General features: G+C 38.2%; 1 protein-coding gene across 3 annotated transcripts in view; it reads right to left on the bottom strand.

The window, feature by feature from the left end:
- LOC127204184 (synaptotagmin-4) overlaps window positions 1-24508 on the bottom strand; it is a 462640-nt gene that overhangs the window by 322332 nt on the left and 115800 nt on the right. Inside the window, exon 4 of one of the 3 annotated variants that reach the window (XM_051163114.1) lies at window positions 10556-10658. The exons of 1 other annotated variant lie outside the window; for it this stretch is intronic. In XM_051163114.1, coding sequence (XP_051019071.1) covers window positions 10556-10658 — 103 coding nt within the window. Of the gene's footprint in view, window positions 1-10555; window positions 10827-24508 lie in introns of those variants that run through there. One more of the 3 variants, XM_051163115.1, reaches the window with a different exon arrangement.

Here is a 24508-nt window from a genome sequence, read left to right on the forward strand (position 1 = left end):
ATGGCTCAGATATTCTCATCTTCCTCAACTCATCTCATCACTAACTAGGATAAGTGCCCTGTCTTCAATCCAAGACCTTTCTACAACCCACGAACTTTTGTGTTTACTGCAAATGAACAAGTAAGATGTAGGCAATACTTAAAGGGTGAGCTCTGTTGGTATTCCTAAGAGATAAAATTGAAAGAATACTAATAGAAAATGAGAGTTAGTCCTTTGTGACTATGCAGATGCACACACACACACACACACACACACACACACACACACACACACACACACACACTTCTATTGCTCAGTTTAAAGTGGATGAGATTGAATCATGGGCTAGAAAATTAAAGATTCTTATACATCTAGTAGGTGGTACCCCAATGACGAACTAACTTCCCTCTCTGTTGCTACCACCTCAGCTTACATGGTGAGATCACTAACTTTCCATACCACCTAATTACAGTTTAACTAAAGACATTCTAGTGAGGACTATACACCTCACTTTCCTTAATTTCCTCTCAATATAGCATCCACAGTGGTGTCACACTGTCCTTGCTGCCTTCCATCCCTCAAACACTGCAGAGAGAATCAATATGGATTTCTACTCTTTAGATCTCCTGGCAGTGTAGAATACTGAAGCGCCAGAGAGCTTGTGGAGATGGGACGATGACTGCATCACTCTGCTGAGCCTGTGATGCCATCTGTTTTGGGCTCTGGTAAGATGGAAGGTGCAAAGTTGGTGATGTATCACAGCAGGTAGCAAAAGCATGTGGCTAAAGCATGCTGAAAGGCCAAGAGAGGGATATCTCAGCTTGGCCATTCATCATGAAATGTTTATAAAACAGCACCATTGATAAAGATCAAATAAATCTTTGACTGGCTTTGTAAATAATAGACTAATAATTTATGAGCCCCTTCTGTGTGCATCAGCATTGTGGAAAACAACTGCTATCACAAACAAGCAACAAATTTAGCAACTAAAGAGATACAATCTCAGCCAGTCACTGGTGGACCTCTTCTCTCTCCCTAAGAGAATCAAAATTCCTGCTTGGAAGCAGAAAGCAAGACAGCCTGTTGGAATGCTCCATCATTCAAGACTCCAGAAAATTCCATTGTGAGGGCTACAGCCACATGGTTAATTAACCTGATAAATGACTCTACCTCCCCTCAGTTCCATCATTTTCAGTGTTGACACATTGGCATCATCGTATATGTGGCATTGCAATTCTTTTTCTCCATCGTTTTAATTATCCTGTGTGTAGGGCCAAGGTTTTATCTCATTCTTAGTAATACTTAAAGACTTTTTATTTAGGTCTAGGAACACCCCCATGCTCCCTTGGTTCTTCTAAAATAGTGGAACGAAGTAGTCTCCATTTGCAACTTACTCTCCATATATGTATACTTATAAATATATGTATATATATATGAAGAAAGAAGAAGTTAACAGTAGAAAATGATTTCCTTGGTTACCAATTATATAATTAATAGATGATAGGTAGGTAAAGGATAGATAGATAGATAGATAGATAGATAGATAGATAGATAAAGAGAGTGGGAGATACACTACCAAAGAGATCAATATTCCATAATTTTAAATCTGTCTAATTCAGTACATTATTTTCTTCATTAATCCTACAACTTCTCAGTAAATTATTTTTTCTCAGTTATGTGGACATCTCAAAGCAAGATTATCACCCTTTCTTTATCTGAGGCCCCCGTAACTCCTTCAATAAAACAAATGTTGGCCTTGATGTCTACCCCTTATATTTCCCCATTTCATTTGAAAAAAGGCTCCATTCCCTCCTGTTATGAGAGAATGTTGAGTTTTTCAGCTTTGGTGTACATGTTTTATTTATTTATTTATTTATTTATTTATTTATTTATTTATTTATTTATGTACATGTTTTATTGATGTCTAGAAGACGTCTGTGAAGATGCAGCTGTTAACTTTCTCCCCTCAAAATGATATTATACCTTTCAATGCATGTGCAGGCACTTAGGTTTCTCGGTTAATCTCTATGTGGCTTTGGGCACATTGTGAATTGATTTTGATGTAGCTCAGTGTTTTCACCCATAAAATGCAGAATGTTGTAGATTCCTCCCAAGACGAGAGCGGGCAGTATGTGAGACCTGGTGGACACTCTAGGCTATGGGCATCACAACAACACACTACTGGAATGTTAGAGGCCACCCACACACGAGAGGTTTAGGGGCTGATTCGGGCTCCTTCATCTCCTGTCTCTCACCTAGGAAAGGCATTCAGCATCGCTCTCTTTGTTAAGTTTAATCTCTATAGAGTACGTATTGTCTTGGGAATTGCACAGACAATTCCTTTCACCTGAATTGTTTCCAGATATCATTTGAGAGAGTGGATATTAATTTCCTTTTTCCCACTGAATTTCATCTGAACCTTTTGGATGATTCTGGTGACAGTACTACAGTAACTGATGGTTTGCAGTTCAATTAGAGCCTAACAGCTAAGAGTGAGGACAGAGGCACTTGGGTCTTAAAAAGTCTTTTCTTTTTTCCCCCTTACTTATTTTTTCCTCTGTCTTTGCAGAATCCACAGCATCATACCTGCTGATGATGTGACAGTTTTCCAGCTTTCTTAGACCCAAAGTTTCACTTAAAAGGCTGGACAAAGAGCCTTGGGGCCATGAATCACACACCTGGCCTTTTGCCTTTATTTAATATGTCAAACACAGGCCCATTTCTACCGGTTGATAGAAACTCACTGAGGTTGAAGAGATTCTTATGTGTACTACCATCTGATAACCTCAGAAAAAATTGTCCTCGCTTTCCTTTTACAAAATCCAGTACATAAATTTCTGAATTTAAAATACACTACATATATCCACAAATTTCGAGAATTCCTTGTTTTTAATAGCTGAGTAGTATTCCATAGTGTATATGTACCACAGTTTCTTTATCCATTCTTCTACTGAGGGACACTTAGGCTGTTTCCATGATCTGGCTATTATGAATGAGGCTGCTATGAACATGGTTGAGCAAATTTTCTTGTTGTGTGCTGGAGCATCTTCTGGGTATATTCCAAGGAGTGGAATAGCTGGGTCTTGCGGAAGCCCTATTCCCATTTTTCTGAGATAGCACCCGATAGATTTCCAAAGTGGCTGTACTAGTTTGCATTCCCACCAGCAATGAAGGAGTGTTCCTCTCTCCCCACATCCTCACCTGCATGTGGTGTCACTTGAATTTTTTATCTTAGCCATTCTGATGGGTGTAAGATGAAATCTCAGAGTTGTTTTGATTTGCATTTCCCTGATGACTAAGGAGGTTGAGCATTTCTTTAAGTGTTTCTCAGCCATTTGATATTCCTCTGTTGAGAATTCTCTGTTTAGCTCCAAGCCCCATTTCTCAATTGGGTTATTTGGTTTGGTGGTGTTTAATATCTTGAGTTCATAGAACATTCTCCACAGTTGAGTGGAGAGTGGGGTATGATTTTCACACGAACTCTGGTGCCTCATATTTGACCATGTCCCCTGGAGGGGGAGACCTGGTGGCACTCAGAGGAAGGATAGCAAGTTACCAAGAAGAGACTTGATACCCTATGAGCACATACAGGGGGAGGAAATCCCCCTCAGGAACAGTCATAGGGAAGGGGAATAAGGGGAAAAGGAGAGGGAGGGAAGAATGGGAGGACACAAGGGATGGGATAACCATTAAGATGTAACAAGAATAAATTAATAATAAAAAATTTAAAAATATAAAATAAAATACACTACATAAAACTCTAAATTTACAAAAGAGACAAATTGAAAAGGGGTGTGGGAAGGGATATTTGCTTGGTTTACAATTACATTTTCACTTTACAATGTGGAGGTTATGGTAATTCTGAGTCTGCTAATACTTTTGTATTTATAGGTCTTTTGTTTTAATATATGAATCCACACATACATATATGTGTGTGTGCATATATATATATATATTTATATTTCTGGTGACTAAGATCTTTACAAATCTACGATAGATTTTTCCCTCCTACTCCTAGAAGATGCCGATTTATACAAAGATCTCTTCATAAACACTATAATTTCTAAATTCCTTCTTGCCCTTGCATATGTTATACTATCTGCTAATTATGTTCCTCGTCACTCTTCAGTTTCTTCTCAATGTCACAAACGTCCTACTCATCTTGTAACACAAATCTCTGTTATGACATGTGCTCAGCTCTCATATCCAGATATAGACACCCTTGAAACAGGACCGCCTGCATCAGTGCTCTAATGTTATTTTGTATTATGTATCATTTTCCCTCCACAAAGTAGGTGTACCACAGAGGTTAAGGATAGTGGGGAAAATCTATGTTATGTGTAAGTTATCTGTCTTCTCAGTGGTTCCTGCTGTGTTTCATACAGACTTGACATGTGAAATTTACATTAAAACATAGGTGCAACAAAACAACTCCAAGATGCATCTTAGCCAACAGGGAAGGGTAGATTTCCTGTAACATTTGTGTGCTATCTGTTCTTCCAATTCAGTTAGAAGGAAAACAAGGTCACTGGAAAACTTAAATTGATTTCAAGTTCTTGTTTCTACTTCCGTGTACTCTTAGACCAATCTCTGAATATTTGTCTCAAGACTATCTAAACCTAGTAGATGACATACAGGCCTGATTGAATTATTTTATCATGAAATAGTGTAGTAAGTGAAAGTGGTATTATATAGTTTAGAAAATAAGATTGGTTAAGATCTGCTGATGTCTGCACTGGGTGAGCCACTTCTGAGCACAGGGAAAGCAGCAGCATCCCAGCACACCAAGACACGGGAGCAGCATTATTGATCAAATCACAAAGATAGAGAAAGGTCAGTGTTTTAAACAGCTTTAAGGACTCCTTGGCCTCAGTACAATTCCTCCACTATAGCTTTGAGATTTTTCTTTCTTTTTCCAAAGCAGGAGAGCGCATGAAGGCCCTGTAACTAAGAGAGACAGAGGATACGAATAAACTTAGCATACCCCAAAGCTCATTGGTCTAGTCCATCTTTTCTATTTTCTTTGCCTTCAGTGATACTTACAATGCGTGTCATGCATGGGTTTTCTCTCTACTCTCATTTGCTGATACATCATCAGATAGAAAGATGTAGCACTTTATCTGTTCTTTTGTACAAATAATAAGCGCATATATATTTATTATATTCTTTTTCTCATTTTTTATTTTTAACTATTTTCTCTTTTTTTAGAGTATAATTACATAATTTCTCCCTTCCTTTTCCTTTCTTCGAACCCTCCCATATAACTCTATTTGACCTCATTCAAATTCATGGCCTCTCATTTTATTAATTGTTGCTACTTGTGCATAAAATATCTCTAAAATTCTGTTAATGTAATAATTTTGTCACAGTATATTGATTTGTGTATCATTTGATTTTTATGAGCAGTTTCCTTATCATGGGCCTCAGCTTTATTATTGTGACAACAGCTACTAATGCACATGCAGCCATATGCTGGGCAACTACCAAAATACCATTTAACGAATGTGTCATTTGCCACTGTGCAAGTATTATGAAGTGTATAAATATGAACTTGCATGGTATGTCTAATATACATACATGCATATATGTAAATATTTACTTAAAATAACTACCAAAATATAAGATAATAAATATGTAAACCAAGGCTGGTGAGACAGATTGTCAGGTAAAGATACTAGTTTCCAAGCGTGAGGATCTGAGTTGAAACCCCCAAGGGCCACATAGTGAAAAGAGAAAATTGATGCCCACATGTTTTCCTCTGACAAACAAACACGTCACACCCACCCACACACACACACACACACACACATACACACACACACGCACACACCACACACACACAAACGCACACATACACACAAAATAAATGAATGTAAAAAGTTAAAATACCTAAACTAGTAATATAATAATTAATTATCACTATTTAATTTTATGCACCGTAAATAACTATTCAAGTCATTATTATTTATATTATATGCCCCAGCATCAGAGCGAACACATGAGTAAATCACTGTGCTGTGATATTAGGATAACTACGTCACGAGGGTTATTTAGCTCCATTGTAATCTTATCATGCCATCGCCATTGAGCAAAAGCCTGCTACAGAGCACATGGTTGTGTGCCAGGCATCCATTGTGATGCATATAAATAGCAAGTCTGATCATTAATATGGAAACAAGCAGTGCACTCATTGTTGCATACTTATTCTGCTTGCATTTGTTTGTTTGTTGTTTGTTTTCCTGCGTGACAAAAACATACAAAGCGACTGGCTTCAGAAGATTTAGATATGATGTGATAACATTGCCTACATTCTTTACGGCACAATAGATCTACAGACTGTATCCTACAAATCTGCTACTTTATATGCCTGTTGTGTGGTCTAATCTTCTTTGTGTTATCCTCGGTAAAAAGCCAATGGTGGGAAAGCACATCAGTGTGTTGAGGACATTGTGTTCTAGATACAAATCATCTACCTCTTCTCTGCACTTGAAAAGATTAATGGTCAATGTCAGAATGTGATAAATAATTATATAAAAATTCTTATGTATTTATATTTATACAGATTAACTGCTGTGTATTATATTAACTATAACAATTCAAAACTCAAATTGGAACATATGTAGAGCTTTGGTATAGTTGGTTAACATTTATTGTTATAATTTTTGAGGTTAAAAAATTGCATTAACTGTTGAATTTACATAGCAATTAATTTGCTTTAACTTGCAAGGCCTTTTAACTGTACAGTCTGCAAGCAGTTTGAGCTGTAATATTATTTATAAATAACTATGTACAAAGCAACACTAATCTTTTATTTACTATAGTCACTCACCATTGCGAATGTGGAGAAAGCCATTGCAAACAATTACTATTACAGCAGAGGTAACACATTTCATAGACCAAGCCTGATCAGATCCTCTTTCATAAAATCATAAAATGGAAAATGATACTTATTGAAAATATGTAAAATTAATTTTATATTTAATTGTAGAGATTTTTTTCAGCTTTGTTCTAAAAAAAATTTTTTTGACAAAAGAGATGACCTTTTCCCCAAAAGTTAGTTCCAACTTCTCTCGAAATACATTTTTGCTAACAAATTTGGGATTGGGAGCCCTATGTTTCTGTTCTCATACTTTGTTAGCAACACATGTTTTTCTCAATTAGTGCAAATTAAAAGTCAATTCTTAGAGTAAACTCTATTTAGAAGATTTTCATGCACCTTAAGAAAAATGGTTGCCTTAACAACAGCCCTATTTTCTTTTTGATGATGACTAATAGAAGGCCTTGCACTTCTTCCTCAATATATGAAACATCATGCACTGGAGTTGGATGAAGTGCCTTGGAAATCTATTTTATTGTTCTGGCTAGGTAAAAGTTGATGCATGATTTTCAATCTATTATCTGGAGACGCACCTCATTACTATTGTGAAGAATAAATGTAAGCATCTAATGTATGTTGCCTACAGTGCTACTACGGGGTTTTTCTTTTTTTTATAATATATATTTTATTAATTTATTCATATTACATCTTAATTGTTAGCCCATCCATTGTATCCTCCCATTCCTCCCTCCCTCCCTCTTTCCCTCTACTCCCCTCCCCTATGACTGTGACTGAGGGGGACCTCCTCCCCATGTATATGTTCATAGAGTATCAAGTCTCTTCTTGGTAGCCTGCTATCCTTCCTCTGCATGCCACCAGGTCTCCCCCTTCAGGGGACATGGTCAAATATGGGGCACGAGAGTTCGTGTGAAAGTCAGACCCCACTCTCCACTCAACTGTGAAGAATGTTCTGTCCATTGGGAAGATCTGGGTAGGGATACGAAGTTTACTGCATGTATTGTCCTTGGCTGGTGCCATAGGTTTCTCTTCAGATCGTATAAATCTTTCGCCTTTTACGGGGTTTTTCTTAAATGTCTGTTTCCTTCATCCTTTCCCACTGGAGTAGCTGCTGAGGGTCTGTGCATAACATGTGCTCAATAAACTTGATTGGTTTCTTGGAGATTGAAATTTTCCCACACAAAACATTAATTTGCCTATATATGTTAAATCTTGCAGAAACTGTTATTGAAATAACAAAGTAACAAGTCTTTTCAAACGTTTAACTCACCATAGTATGTTTACATAGTAAAACATGGATTACAAAGCAGTGTAATTTCTCCATAGGTATAAAATATCTCTAAAATTCTGTTAATGTAATAATTTTGTGACAGTATATTGATTTTCTTGTCCTTGTTCAGTGATGATTCTGGCCTGATGTTCAGAACTGAAAATAGATAACAGGTTTATGTAGCTTCCTTAGCTTTTTCAGAGGAGGTCACATCCCAAACAGTCCTGCACAAGACAAAATGGTGAAGAGAGTCCCCAGAAATTTCTCTATTAATTCAAATCTTCAGCCACATGGACAGTGGCCTTTATCAACACTTCAGTTTATTTGAAGGCAAACATTTTGGCATTCAAATGGTTAGTATTTACATCTGTGTGTTTACATAATAACAGCCCCCAAATAAACCAAAGAAGAGGCTGGTTCAACAGTAAGAGTTGATTCCACCATTGTGAATCCCAAAACACATTTGCCTGGTGTGGAAATGTATAATACTCTCTAAATTCTTATCCAAGCATGCCAGTTAATCAGAGCAGCCACAGGGATATCCTCCCTTATTCCCTTCACTTTTTCTAAGGTCCAGTTGATCCTGTTTGAATTATATTGGATTTTTTTTTCTCCAGTATTTGGTGATCAATGTCCTTCTTTCGTGTAAAGTGAAGATAAAAGCTACTTGAAATTTTCCAGCTATTGGGAGGGTAACAGTGAATAGTCAGTAAAATTAACAGGTAGACCACTATTAAATATCACAGGGTCACATAGTAAAGAGCCTGCTAGAGGAGGCTGCTACTGGCAGCACCTTCACCTCCAACTTCCAGGAAGACCAGGAAACAAGCTGGCAAGTTACTCTCTTTCCATGTCCCTCATGTCCTGTAGAAACAAAGCAGCATCAGCCAGAACACAAATGGCATGTGGATGCTCAAATTCTTCCTGCCACATCTGCCTCAGCTCACAAGCTGCCAGGGGAAGACTCTGACACTGATGACTTTCAACCTCTTCCTTAACACATCCTTCTCCATACCTCCTCTCTCTCTCTCTCTCTCTGTCTCTCTCTCTCTCTCTCTCTCTCTCTCTCTCTCTCTCTCTCTCTCTCTCGATATATATATATATATATATATATAGTCTCTGTCATGTATGTATCCATATATAGTCTCTCTAATCTTTCAAAGCATAGCTTTGTTTATATTAATTATGTATTTATCATTTCTCTCTCTAAATCTATACTTCATATATTTTCCCCTCTTAAGCCATTGCTTGATTAAACAGAAAATAAAATGTTTTAAATTGCTCATTTATAGAATTATAAAGTTTTTCAGCCCGTACTTCTGTCCTGGATGGCATGACTCCCCTTCCTGTTACAAAAGTATTTGCCACTAATCCGTTTTAGATCTACCTGGCCTTCCTCATCCCCACCCGACCCCCGCCTTCATGGTATTTCATATTTGGGTAGAAGAGGAGATTTCTATTATTATTTTCTGATCTCTTTATATTTCCTATACACCATATGGCTGTCTTTTTGCTCCCTTTACTTCTCAGCTTTTCCATTCTTGTTAGATGTACACCAAAGTCACTAGTTTATTCGCTTGTCCTCAAATTGAGTCTTATTGCCATGACCTGAAATATTGGATTTCTTTGGTAATATTCGCCCAGGCTTATTCTGCATAAGCACATACCCCTAGTGGGGAATCCTCCCTTGTTTATTTGGAGTGCTGCATTACCACTTGTGTCCTATCCATAAGCAAGCTGTGAGACACTCAGCCGGAAGTGCCACTGAGTATCGGCTCGTTTAGTTTGTCAGAGTCCGTGTGTTAAGCTCCGGTAGAAACAAACCATTGGCAACTCTACTATGATAGGCCAGCATGAACTTTCAAGTCTTCATTTCATTAATGCTACATACTCCTTCTTCTCACAACTTTCTTTTAATTTATTTCACCATAAAGCATGGCTCGACTACCTTGCTTACAACCCACAGTGAAAAATATTCTTTAAGCCACTATCACTTTCAAAATCCAACTTTTTCTTACGACCCAAAATCTACACGTGCAATGACAGACACAGAAAAGCAGACAAAACAGGACATTCTTTTTTCCTTCAAAACACAAGTAAACAACAGCACTAAAAACACTGAGGATGTACCCGTGTCTGTATCTACCTCTTTAAACATCTACAGAATTTCTGTTTTTATTTGTATGTGAGAGTAGTAGAACATTTAGCTCACACGTGGCTGTCTAATTTCATCAGTAATTTAAAGACCATATAAACCCAGGACAAATATTACTCAGCATGAAATTAAAGGAGCAAATTGCCCTCTTAAAGTTCAGTACATCTTGACTGCGGTCTCTGAATTCTCCTGACTCAGGAGCTTCCCCTTAAGTCTTTACTTTTAATCACACTGCCAGATGCTCTGCTGTTAGCTGCCACGGTCTATACAGCTGCCTCTACATGGCTCCCTCCTTCCCCGGCGTTTGAAAACTTACCGCTTTTACCAACGCCCCCTGCGCCCAGCATTACCACCTTGTACTCTCTGGACCCGCCTGATGAGCTGCCAGGGCATCCCTGGGCTTCATTTTCTACTTCCATCTTACCCGGGGAGACCCGAGGAAGGGAAAAAGGGAAGAAAAAAGTCACCGTGTCAGGTGCTTGCTCAGATAGTAAACAACTCTAAAACTGTGTCCAAGGAAAGCTTTAGTGCACAGGAATCATCAGCGTCAGACTGCCTGCTGGTCCTCGGCTGGAGCGGGTCTCATAGCAACCACTTCAATTGCTTCCAATAAAAATCTGGTTTTACCTCCCCCTCCCTCTGATCCTTCACTGCTTAACATCTCCACTGGTTTCACTTGCTCGTTCTGGTTTTTTTGTTTGTTTGTTTGTTTGTTTCGTTTTGTTTTTGTTGTTGTTGTTGTTTTTTTTTTTTTTTTCCTCTTCTTCTTCCCTCTGAGTTTTATTTCTCCCGTTGAGTTTTCTCATTTCCCCTCCTGTCTTTCCCCTTCTCTGTGCCCACGTTCCCGGCTGCAACGGCAGTGTTAAGGTGCACACGCGTAGGACTTCACTCCCAACAGAGGTGCTATATGTAATAGAGGGAATCTGAGGCTTGAGGGAAGAGGCTGTCTCACAAGCTGGCTTCTGTTGCTGCAGCTTCAGAGACAGTATTTTCTGTTAGCCGAAGTCAATTCATTGACATGTTTCTGTGGCTTGTATCCTTGTCATCTATCTGCTCTTCGCGCACAGGTCTCAGCCTGGAAAAGGGGTGGCATCCACTTTTCACAAATCAAGCACAAAACCAAACAGTAACTCTGGACACATAAGGGTGAGTCTTTAGTGTTGTTGGGATAATACCTAAGAGGAGTTGCCCCTGCTCATTGTGCAGTGGAGGTCCTAACATACCAAGTTATAAGAAACAAAGTGGAATATAAGACCCTGGCAAGCATCAAAGAGACACACAATAAGTACGTTTTCTTTAAAAAAAAAAAAGTTCCATAATAGATCATAGAAAAAACTAGACTATTCAGAAGGCCACAGTCTTGCTCATCTGATTTCTTATAACCGTTTCCCACTGTCTACCTGCTAAAGCAGAAGTCTCAAAACAGTTTCAATCATGTCTAATTGCCATCTGCAGTCAGACTCTGCCCTTCCACAGAGGCAATGGTGTTTTTTATACAACAAACTCCTTATTAAAACTGACTGTGGCTGGATGTAGTCAAGTGTTTACTTGCTTCTTTAGGCTTTAAGCTCCTCTACAAAGACACTATATTTAATTGATTCTGTAGGTCACTATAGTATACAGTGAAGTTATGGGCACAGCATAAGTGTTCAGTGCATGTTCCTGTTGGTTAGAGAGGCTGAGAATGCCATAGCCAAGAGGTCAGACTCTAAAGCTGGGTGATGTTATTCCCAAACTGGCTCAGTCTGACCAACTCAACTAATTTTTCAACAAAGGAACATGAGAAGTGCTACGTTCTCAATCCAGACACACATAGCTACACAATGTCAAAGTATTTGGTGCTTGTTGTGAAGCACAGTGCTGACAGCTAGCTCTTTATAAAGGTATGTCAGGGAAGAAATATCTCCTCCTGGGCTTATGCAAGTGTTCAAGTCCCTTTACGGTTTCTATTTATTTGTCAGGATTTTAATTTTATATACTCTGGATGCAATTCTTTCTTGCATTTTATTGGTTCATATTCATTGTACCTTGTTTTGTTTCTTATAGATACTTTCAAATGTTTTGACCATAGTCAACCCCTTTTATTCTATTCCTTCAATCTCTTTTTTCTCCTCCTTTCCTCTAGTCTTTTCTCTGTTTTCATGTCATTATATATAATATATACACACATACAAACATATATATGTGTATATATATATACACACACACACACACATATTCTCTGCAGAGTTTTTACTCCCATCTGTGGTTTTCTTTATAGAATCTTTCAAGGAACAAGAGCTGGATGGGGGAAAGGAAAGAGTAAAATGATATAATTATATTTTAATTGCAATATTTTTTAAAATACCAAAGTATATAAATGATGATTTAAATATATTTTAATATATTATGTAATGTATTTAAATATGTATCAGTTTAATTTATAATTGTTTTCATGGGACTTTTCCAATGATTCTGTTCTAAGCACTCCTTCTGTCTCCATTCTCCTCCCACTACGGTTCACTTATGGACCTAGATCTCTTAATGTCCATAGTAACTCCCCAATTTGGAGGTAATTCTAGACTTCATTTTCCCATGGGCTACAGAAGTAAATCTAAAGGCCTCCCGGAGGCACCCAGGAAAACTCTGCTTGTATTTTATCTTCAGTGTGTCTAAAAGACATCACCTTCGGCCTCTATAAATGGAGTTGGCATTACCATCAGCTTTTGTAGGAGCGTCAGCACATTCTAAGTTCCAGTTTTAGTTCCACCTCCCCTTACATTTGACTTTCATGACCAGAACACTCTGTAATTTACTCTCTCGTAGCACAAGCTCTCTGCCCTTTACTGTTTTCAGAGGGCACCAATGAGCCTATGCACATAAACCATCAACCTTCCGGCCGTGCTGACACACCTTCATATATCAAATGCAAACTCACACACGCCAATGGCTTCCAATGGCCCACGCAGGCACAAATCATTACCTGAGCCTGCGTTCCAACTTTGCCTTCACACTCTGCAGAGTACACAAACACTGAGTTAACTTGTCTTTCTCCTGGCAAAACCATCAATTCTGTGACTGGATTAACAAAGAAGCGTGGCTATATTGTATTTATCATGTCGTTTTAAAAAAAAAATTGCAGTGCTATCACTCAATGAAACAAAAAGTATGCAGCATTTAGCTTCAAGGTCCTCCTGGTTTCGTGTGTCTAATCTGCTGCCAGAATTCTCATGGCCTTGATCACACTGTAAGTTTCTCCAGCTGTCAAGCTCCTGTCTGCCACTCAGCTGTCCTTATCAACCATGCTGGTTTTTGTATTGACAGTTCCGTCTTCGGTCATCCACATCATTAGAAGACTTATTTTGATATCTGGTAAGGGAAACTAATGCATAGACTTATTTTTCAAAGTAAACAAACTAACAGCTTGCCAAATACAAGCCCATGAGATTTTGTGAGAGGGAATCATAGCTGGTGAATTAGTTTTCCTCTCAAATGTTAATATGTTGTCCGTAGTCTTCACCCCAAAATCAGTAGCATTTTTTCCTCTTGCGTGGAAGAAAAAACTAAAACATGAAATGCAGAAAGACTTCTCTAACTAACGCCTACTTTTTCTCTTCTAGCTTCTAAGAGTCTAGTGTTTTGTCCTGTATTACTGAAGACCATAAATCCTGACTAATAACAGTCAGATTCTGAAGCATTCTAGTTAGTAGCTTTCCTATTTGGCTTGCAGCTTGACCAGCATACCCCCCAGGCTGTGTGCATGTTTGTGTGAGTCTTGAGTGCACGCACACACACATGTGTATTCGTGTATGTGTGTGTGTGTGTCTTTTTAGGGAGTTACAAAGAGATCTCAGATAGATAGATAGATAGATAGATAGATAGATAGATAGATAGATAGATAGATAGACAGACACAAAGGGTATTGCCCTTTGAAAGCTAATTTTCACTGCATGAAGACCCAGGTGCTAGGTTAAAAAGGAGGCACTCAGCTCCCCTAGCATGATCCAAGCACAATCTAATTTACTTTTGTGCACCATGCTTTCCTCTATAGCCCTTCTTAAAAAACAAAAGAGGGAAACTAAGCCAATAAACAGTCCCTTGAGAAGGAACACATCATTCTGTTTAAAAGGATATAGTTTTAAACATCTCTATGACTTACTGAGGTATCAAGTCATTATGATAAGTCTACAGAGGAGATGTTTAGAACACCAAAAGTTTATTTATTTATTTTTTTTTTACTACTCTAGTTTTCCTCATGTGTTGTTTTGCAAAGCCCATTTTATCTTTATTGGGATATATAGTTTGTATTACAAAGATATTTTTACATTTCCACTGACCTTAATAAAATATGCAATTCTATTCTCATCTCTCCAGAGCACAGCACTTCCCCAGAGCTCGGTGTTAGTAACATCAGATCTTAGGATCCAGTTGTTCCTCCCATGATTCATAAACAGCACACCGTCAAGGCTACAGAACAGCCAGCAGCTACTCTGGCCCTGTAGTACAGGCAGGTCAGACAAGCAGCCTGAACTGGGGAAAGGGTAAGCAAAGGGAAAGAGATGTTGGCATCAAGTGCTTTCAGATTGCTTTCCTCTTCTATGGGCTAAAGCCTGGGGAATTGGACAGCAGATTAAATTGGGAGACTGACTTCTCTTGATTGACTGCTATGAATTCCCATTTTGTTTTCCTCAGAAAACTGGTGTCTTTTTGGACATTGACTATCATCAAGACTTGTGAAGGAAATAAAAAACAAATGTATTTTCATGGACATGATGGTCCTGTCATATCCAGGATGCATTTTGTCAGCTCAGTTTTCCCAGACCTCTCATTCCTATCGTCTCTCTGCTTCCTCTTCCGTGATGTACCCTGAGTACCGATGGTGCCATGGACAAGGGAATCTTTAACTAAACCTACTACACAAGGGGTATGGGACCTGCACATTGGCTCAATATCCTTTGCCTGACCTTCAATTTCCCCCTCTCAGCAAAGTTAACCCCAGGGCCAAGAGATCAATAGCCAACTCCTCTGATAACCATATTGACTTTTTAAGGTGTCGCTTGGGGAAATGGAAATACAAATGCATTTAAGGCAAAACAATCAAATAATAGCAAGAGTCAGTTAGTGTATTCTGGTAATCAACACCAGATAAAAGTGTTTAAAATGAAGTATCTTTTATATCATAGAGTTAACAAAACCAAATTTCTCCAGAGTCAGCTTTTCCTAAAAGGTCAAAATATGGGCTCAAGACTCTCCAAAATTGTATTTTTTTTTCAGCTGTGCCCTTTTGAGTCAACCAGTTTTGTAAGAGTATGAAGGCAAGCTCTGAACACTCAAAGTAAAGCCACAAAACACCTTTGCATTACAAATAAGCTACTGAGTGGAGACTCCTGCTAGCCACACTTGCTTGCTTGATTTCATCCACACCAGTAACAGTAACGATGACAGAGAAGATTCCCTGAGGTCAACAGCACAGAATTAAGCCAACATCTTGCAGCTGAGAGTCCATTTCTGACCTGTCAATACCATGTAAGCTGACCATCTGAAGATAGTAAGCTTATGATGGCACCAGTAGACAAGACTTCTTCAGCCCTCCTCTAAATGCAAAGCTGAAAGTCAACTGATCCACAAAACAAGTGAACTGCTGCCCTGCCTGCCCAATCCACCTGGGGCACAGCCAGCAGAGGTGAGCTATGCCCTGTCCCCTGAGCTCCTTGTCAGGTCAACTGCTCTCACTCATTGACAAGGAGATCTGCAGGACGCAGGAACATTGAGGTCCAACTGAGGCACAGCTATCAGAGGGGAGCAGCAGCCTGTTCCCTGAGCTCCAGTGTCAGACCCAAGGCTTCACCTGCCTTCCTGAGAAGTCCCACATTGGGAAGATTTAGCCAACAACAAGGACAGACAGATGGCTGCTTGCCTGCTCAAGAACACAATCAATAAGAGCAAGACAATATGGCACCACCAGAGCCCAGATATCCTACTACTACAAGTCCTGGATATCTTAACACAGCCCAACCAAGGAAGATGACCTTAAATCCAACCTTATAAAGATGATAGAAGCCTTTAAAGAGGAAATAAATAAATCCCTTTTTAAAATTACAGGAAAACAATTAAACAGGTGAAGGAAATGAATAAAACTATTCAAGACCCGAAAATGGAGATAGAAGCAATAAAGAAAACACAAGCTGAGAGAATCCAGGAGATGGAATAATCCAGGGAAGAGAAAAGGAACAACAGACACGTGCATCACCAACAGAATACAAGAAATGGAAGAGAGAATCTCAGATGTAGAAGACACGGTAGAATAAACTGATATGTCAGTCAAAGAAAATGTTACATCTAAAAAATTCCTCACATAAAACAGGAAATCTGGGATATATGAAAATAGGAGAAGGTGAAGAACCCTAGCTCCAAGAACCAGAAAATATTTTCAACCAAATCATAGAAGAAAATGTTCCCAACCTAAAGAAAGAGATGCTTATAAACATACAAGAACCATCCAAGTGAACTCTTTTTGCCTATTGTACTTATGTCCTGTAGCCCTGGCTTTCCGTATTTTCTTTTACAAAGGTCTGAATGCTGTAACTCCAGCTGACTGGAAATATAGTGAAAAGTTTCTGTTAGCATTCTTTTATCTCTTTGTGCAGTATACATTAATGCCATTCATTGATACTGTGGTGGTTTGAAGGAAAATGGCCCTATTGACTCATAGGAATTGGCACCTTTTAGAGGTATGGCCTTGTTGGAATTGGTGTGGCATTGTTGGAGGAAGTGTGTCTCTGGGAGTGAGCTTTAAAGTCTCAGAAGCTCAAGCCAGGCCTTGTGTGTCTCACTGTCTTCTTGGTGCCTGTGGGTCTGGATGTAGAACTCTCAGCTACCTCTCCAATGCTATGTCTGCCTACATGATACCATGCTTCTCCCATGCTAAGCCTCTGAATGCTGAGCCAGCCCTAATTAAATATTTTTCTTTATAAGAGTTTCTGTGGTCATGGCGTCTCTACACAACTAAGACATTGTTTAATTTGTCTCCTCATTTGTCTTCTCACTATGGTCCTGGATCCTCTTTCCTGCACAGATATTAATTTATCAACTTTTATGCTGAATTGATGTCTTATGATGACATAGCTATGAGCAATATGTTTTCTTCTATGATTTCACTTATTTCCTGCGTCAGCTCAACCATTACCCCTGTTAGTTATAAACAAACAGTTATAAAATAACTGTTCTAACCTTATCATTTCTGCCTCTGTAAACATGCTCATTTATGGGCCTTACTCATATACATTAACATTCAAACCTCTCTCACACATGGTCCTCAATCATATAAGATAACCTGCCAATAACAGAGAAGATTAAAAAATGAAATGGTATAGCCTCTGTATGTGTTTTAAGACTATGGACTCGGGCCCAGTGTCTCTCTACAACAATAGTTTGACTGGATCGGTTGGCTGGGCCTGCTAGTATAAAGAACACTGAATTCTCCAATTCTCCGAATTCATGTCTTCGATTTTGGAGACATACTGAAACATAATACTTATGTTTGTACCCCAATTCTGTATCCTTAGGCTTTTATTACATAGGTTTGTTTTTAAAATATATTTACATTAATTTTGAGAATTTTCTTTGCGACCAGGTTTCTCTGTGAGCCCTTGGCTGCCCTGGACTCACTTTGTAGGCCAGTCTGGCCTCAGACTCATAGACATCAACCTGCTTCTGCCCTCAGCACATGCTGAGATTAAAGGCATGTGCTACCATCACCCAGCTAAACAATATATTTTATCCTGTTATTTTCCATCCCCCATATCCTCTCACATCTTCATCCACCCACTAGCTTTGTGTTCTTTTTTTCCATTAAAAACAAAACAGCATCAACAAAAACCACAGAGTGCAGTTTATGTGTCCGACTACTCCTGAGCACAGGGCCTGGGGTAAAGTTGATATAGTTATTGAGGAAAGCTGATTTCCCCCTCCAGCTGTGAATGGGCCTCTTGCCTAGAACAGGTTTCCATGCCTACTTCTCCTCCACTGTGCTTGGATTTTGTATGGCTTGAGCTTTTGCAGTTCTCCTGTGGTTGTCACAGTCTTGTGTGGCATCTTTTGTGCAGCCCTTGTGCCTGAAAAACTCTGGCTAGGGAATTGACTACATAATCTTGACATGGTGTGCCACTACATTAATGAGGTTAGTCTTGAACCCCTGGAATCATTCTTCAGTGGCCTGAGTGGCACTGCACTCACCTGCTTTCTAGCTTTGACCTTCTTTAGGCATTGGACAGTGCCTACTTGGAAGCAGCACTGTGGATATCACAGGGCTCTGATGTGAGAAAAATCAGAGTTGTCTCAACTTACTTTCCTTCCATTAATTTTTTTTTTCAGTTTATACTGATTTGGGACCCAGCTATAGTCCTACAATACTTTTCCCTACAATATTTTTAACAAAGGATTCACTGATTTGACACAGCATTATACAATGTGTTAAGTTGTCATTTGCTTGGAAAAGAAATCTCTGCTCAATTTTCGTAATTTTATAGTGGTTCTGAGTTTAGACATCAATATGTTATAAATGCTCTAAAAAGATATTGCTGAGCCTTTTTTCTATCAATATATATCTATATGGATGATTAATATTTTTTCTACAATCACTGCTCTTCACATAAAGAAAATATTGTGAGTTAAAGTTATTTTAAAATATATACAAGATATTATAATGAACATTTAAACTAAAAAAAAAAAGTAAGTTTTACAGTGGTGGATTTTAAATAAGTATCATAAAATATTCATCAGCATTTTATTGGCCTGAGGCTTCAATCATAGTTTATTTTAGTATGTCCTTGGTACAATTATAACTGATATATGCAATAATGACTCTAAGAATATATGAGATCCTACCTGTTAACATCTGAAAAATATTTAGATTTCATTTGTTATTATTTTGATACAGTGCATCTTAGCTACATCTTATACCGTTTGTTATCAGTTATCAGTTTGAATACAGATTGTTCAGATTAGTTTATTGTATTCCTGGGCTAGATGAGTAGGAAGCTTCCATAACTAACTCAATGAGCACATTCAGGTTGAACTGGTGGGGGAAATTTTTAATATTTTGCTTGGATACTTTTATAACAAGCTTCAAATATCACAACATGCAATTGATATTAATACAGGAATTTTCTAGCTGAAAATTGAATTAACACTACATTTTGCCAATGCTAGTTATAAGACTGTTTCTCTTTCCCTGAGAAGTAAATTAAAATTGTATGGTGCCTTAAATACACAGCATAACTTTTTTAGATACACCATAATCAATTGCTATGCTTTGGGCACTAAGTATCAGGCACTCATTTCTTTACAAATGAGCTCATTATGACCACACAAGATAGAGGAAAATCATTATTATTACGGCCATGTGAGATAGTGGGAAACTATTTTATAGCAAAAGAGGGGTAATTGTCAATCTGATCTTTTTTAGCAAGTTACTAACAGAATTAAGATGCACAACTATTTTCACCCTTTGGGTATTCAGTCCCTCATTGCAGAAGAGAAGTCTAATAGATGTGATTTGTGACATTCAAATGACATGGAAATTTAAGACTGGGAATAGCCCTTAATAGGAGAGAAGAAGTAGGTATTAAGACATCCATTCATTTGCCAGGTACCTTGTAAGAGCCATGGTTTGAGCTTCTCAGTCATGCAGATCCATAGAATGTAAATACTAAATTGAGTAGGGATAGATCAGTGAGGGGATGGCATCATTGCTTCTAAAAGTGTGGATAAAAAGACATACTAGAGAGCATTGAAATTCTTAGTCTACCCTATTTGCAGATGATATGATAGTGTACATAAGTGACCCTCAAAATTCCACCAGAGAACACCTACAGCTGATAAACACCTTCAGCAAATTGGCTGGATACAAAATTAACTCAAAAAAGTCTGTAGCCTTCCTATACATAAATGACAAGCTTGCAGAGGAAGAAATTAGGAAAACCACAACCTTCACATTAGCCACAAGCAATATAAAATATCTAGGAGTTACCCTAACTAAGCAAGTGAAGGACTTGATTGAAAAAAATTTTTTAAATTCTGAAGAAAGAGATTGAAGATGACCTGAGAAGACTGAATGATCTTCCTTGCTCATGGATCAGGAGAATTAACATAGTAAAAATGGCCATCCTACCTAAAGCAATCTACAGATTCAATGCAATCCCTATCAAAATACCTACACAATTTTTTAAAGACATTGAAAGTTCAACTCTAAACTTCATATGGAAAAACGAAAAACCCAGAATAGCTAAAACAATCTTGTACAATAAAAGGTGCTCTGGAGGAATCTCCATACCTGATCTCAAACTGAACTATAAAGCAATAGTAATTAAAACAGCATGGTACTGGCACAGCAACAGGCTGGTTGATCAGTGGAATCGAATCAAAGACCCAGATATGAATCCACACACATATGGTCACTTGATTTTTGACAAAGAAGCCAAATCCATTCAATGGAAAAAGGATAGCATCTTCAACAAATGGTGCTGGTCTAACTGGAGGTCTATGTGTAAAAAAATGAAAATGGACCCATATTTGTCACCTTGCACAAAACTCAAATCCAAGTGGATTAAAGACCTCAACATAAAACCAGAGACACTAAGTCACTTAGAAGAAAAAGTGGGGAAGAGCCTGGAACATATTGGCACAGGAGACAACTTCCTGAACAGAACACCAACGGCATAGGCCTTAATGTCAACCATTAATAAATGGGACATCATGAGGCTGAGAAGCTTCTGTAAGGCAGGAGACACTGTCAAGAGAACAAAGCGACAGCCTACAGACTGGGAAAAGATCTCCACCAACCCTACATCTGACAAAGGTCTAATATCCAAAATATATAAAGAACTCAAGAAATTAAACACCACCAAACCAAATAACCCAATTGAAAATTGGGGCTTGGAACTAAACAGAGAATTCTCAACAGAGGAATATCAAATGGCTGAGAAACACTTAAAGAAATGCTCAACCTCCTTAGTCGTCAGGGAACTGCAAATCAAAACAACTCTGAGACACCATCTTACACCCATCAGAATGGCTAAGATCAAAAATTCAAGTGACACCACATGCTGGCGAGGATGTGGGGAGAGAGGAACACTCCTTCACTGCTGATGGGAATGCAAACTAGTACAGCCACTTTGGAAATCTATCTGGTGCTATCTCAGAAAACTGGGAACAGGGCTTCCGCAAGACCCAGCTATTCCACTCCTTGGAATATACCCAGAAGATGCTCCAGCACACAACAAGAACATTTGCTCAACATGTTCATAGCAGCCTTATTCATAATAACCAGAACATGGAAACAGCCTAAGTGTCCCTCAGTAGAAGAGTGGATAAAGAAACTGTGGTACATATACACTATAGAATACTACTCAGCTATTAAAAACAAGGAATTCCCGAAATTTGTGGACAAATGGATTGAGCTAGAAATGATCATAATGAGTGAGTTAACCCAGAAGCAGAAAGACTCAAATGGTATATACTCACTTATATCTGCATACTAGCCAAGGGACATGTCCCACGAAAGCCTTCACTTACCAGGAAACTGGGACAGAGAGGAGGACATCCTATTGGGACTCTAAATGAGAGAAACATGGGAGAATAGCAAAGTAGAAGGATCCAGAGGGTCCTAGAAACCTACAAGTAGAACAATATGATAGGCAGATTTGGGCCCAGGGGTCCCGCTCAAACTAAGGCACCAGCCAAGGACAATACAGGCGGTAAACTTTAAACCCCTTCCCAGATCTAGCCAATGGTCAGAACATTCTCCACAGTTGAGTGGAGAGTGGGATATGACTTTCACACGAACTCTGGTGCCTCACATTTGACCATGTCCCCTGGAGGGGGAGACCTGGTGGCACTCAGAGGAAGGACAGCAGGTTGCCAAGAAGAGACTTGAAACCCTATGAGCATATACAGGGGGAGTAAGTCCCCTCAGGAACAGTCATAAGGGAGGGGAATAAGGGGAAAACGGGAGGGAGGGAAGAATGGGAGGATACAAGGTATGGGATAACCATTGAAATGTAACAAGAATAAATTAATAATAAAAAAATAAAATAAAATAAAATAAAAATTCTTGGTCTATGCTGTTAAGGCAAATGCTAGAAGAGAAATCTAAAGAATAGTTTGGAAGTAAATATGATGGCCTTGTTTTCCCTTTCTGCAATTTTGAGAACATTAAATTTTACTATCTAGTGATGTGAAGGCAGGAATTGTTGCCAAGCAGAGACAAAATATGATTAGGTACGCAATTGAAAGAGCCTCTCCAGAAATACTATTGTCAAAGTTATTTTTTTATTTTAATAAAAAATGAGTTTGTTTCTCAGTGTCTCCCTTAACCCAGCTATCACATGAATAATTGAGACTCCATTATATTATTATTTTCATAATAAGCTTCACAGCACAAGAATTGAGCAGCTATTAATCTATTCTTAACCCTCTAAGATAATTTGGCTTCCTCCCAGCCACATAACAACAATACTTGCACTTTATAGCTTTCCCTGTTCTAGATTTCTCTCCTGATGCCTTTCCCAAGGCTGAATTCCCTACTTCCTCCTCCAACTCCTCCTCCCCTGGCTGGTAGGAAGTCCAGCCATGTTCTTTCCTCTGCTCAGCAATAGGCTGTAAGCTGCTTTATTGCCATATCAGGGGACAACTGAGCAGTACCTACACATTGAGACAGCAATTCTTAGAACAAGGAATGCAACCAGATATGGGTGAGTTACAGAAATCAGCATTTGAATTACACAATAACTTTATGCCTACATACAGTGAAGCATGGATTAATATCTGGAGAAGCGGGCATCAATAAAATATGTAATTACTTCAGTTGTTCATTAGAGAGGGTATGATAATCTCAGCTTGATATTATTATGTAGGTGAAGACCTTGGAAAGGAAACACATTTTATTATGAAGAAAAGTTGGCGAGTGTTGGGTGCAGAGGACTAAATGAACAAACTAAAAGTTGAGTCATATTTTATTGTATAACTGTATTGTCTAACTGGTTATAATGTAGATTCATTCTTATTCCTGAAGATACAGAAACTGCCAAGAATGGGCTTTTATTAAATAAACTGGTGAGATATGAATAATGCGTTACATTTTTATTTTACTAAAATTGATATTATTTTAGAATATCTCATTAGATATGTAAAAAGCAATTTAAAATTATCATTTAAGTTAAGGAGGAATCTTTGCATTCAGAGATAGAGAATATGAATTTAAATTTTTTCAGTTATTAGAGGCAAATTAAAATGTAACAGGCAATGAGATCTTTTGTGCAGTACTTGATCAAAAGATACAATAAGAAATAATGCCTTTATGAGCAAGGAAGTTGCTCATTCTGGTTCAATTCTAATTGATTAGACATTAATATTGTAAGGAATTCAACCAAGAATATGAATGTAGAGATTTAAATAAACTATTATTAGAAAAGAGTTTTTTAAAAATCAGAGAAGAAACTCTTGGTTAGTGCTACCCAATGTTTCAGACTGGTCCTGCAAAGGTGATCCTGGAATTGTCATTCCACCTGGAAAGTAGGACCTCACTTGTGAATACATGTGCCTTGAAAATTATCCAATAGTAAACATGAAGCCATTACTGAGAGTCCAGGACTGGGCTCAGGCACACACTTTCTATCTCAAAACTTGACAGTGACAGAAAAGAGACCACATACATTGCTTATGCAGATATGAATTGCCATGGCTACCCAGTCAGTGGGAAATGTTGTTTAGAATAAAACAAACAGGATATTCAACTAAAGCACGTAAAGTTACTCTAATCTATATGGATATTTAAAATGGGATTCTCATCTTTACATCAGGTAAGCAAGAAATACTGACTGTGTTACTCTATTCAAATTTTTAGATTACGAATGTAATAATTTTAATCTTTTAAAACTTATATATTTTCCCCTCACAAGCCTGTAGGTTTTTTTGAGTTTTTCTTTTATTTCAAATCTGTGATGGATCTTAATATTCATCTTTTGGTTTTACTGTTTGGTTTTGCTTTCAGCTAAAACTTTCTCCTTTTTATATTCTACTGTAAAGTTTTCCATCACTTACCTTCAAACAATCATCTTGTCCTCCTGCTTTTGAAATGAGAAAAGGGGGTGAGAGTGGGACTGGGAAGAGAGGAAGGAGGGGGCTGGGATAGGAATGAAAAGTGATAATAAATAAATAAGTGTAACCATTTTTTATTGTTTCTTTTGTTACCTTGATGGTGTCTGTGGGTTGTGTTATGTAAAACCTACCT

This window comes from Acomys russatus, chromosome 20, assembly GCF_903995435.1.
Source record: "Acomys russatus chromosome 20, mAcoRus1.1, whole genome shotgun sequence".
Lineage (NCBI taxonomy): Eukaryota > Metazoa > Chordata > Mammalia > Rodentia > Muridae > Acomys > Acomys russatus.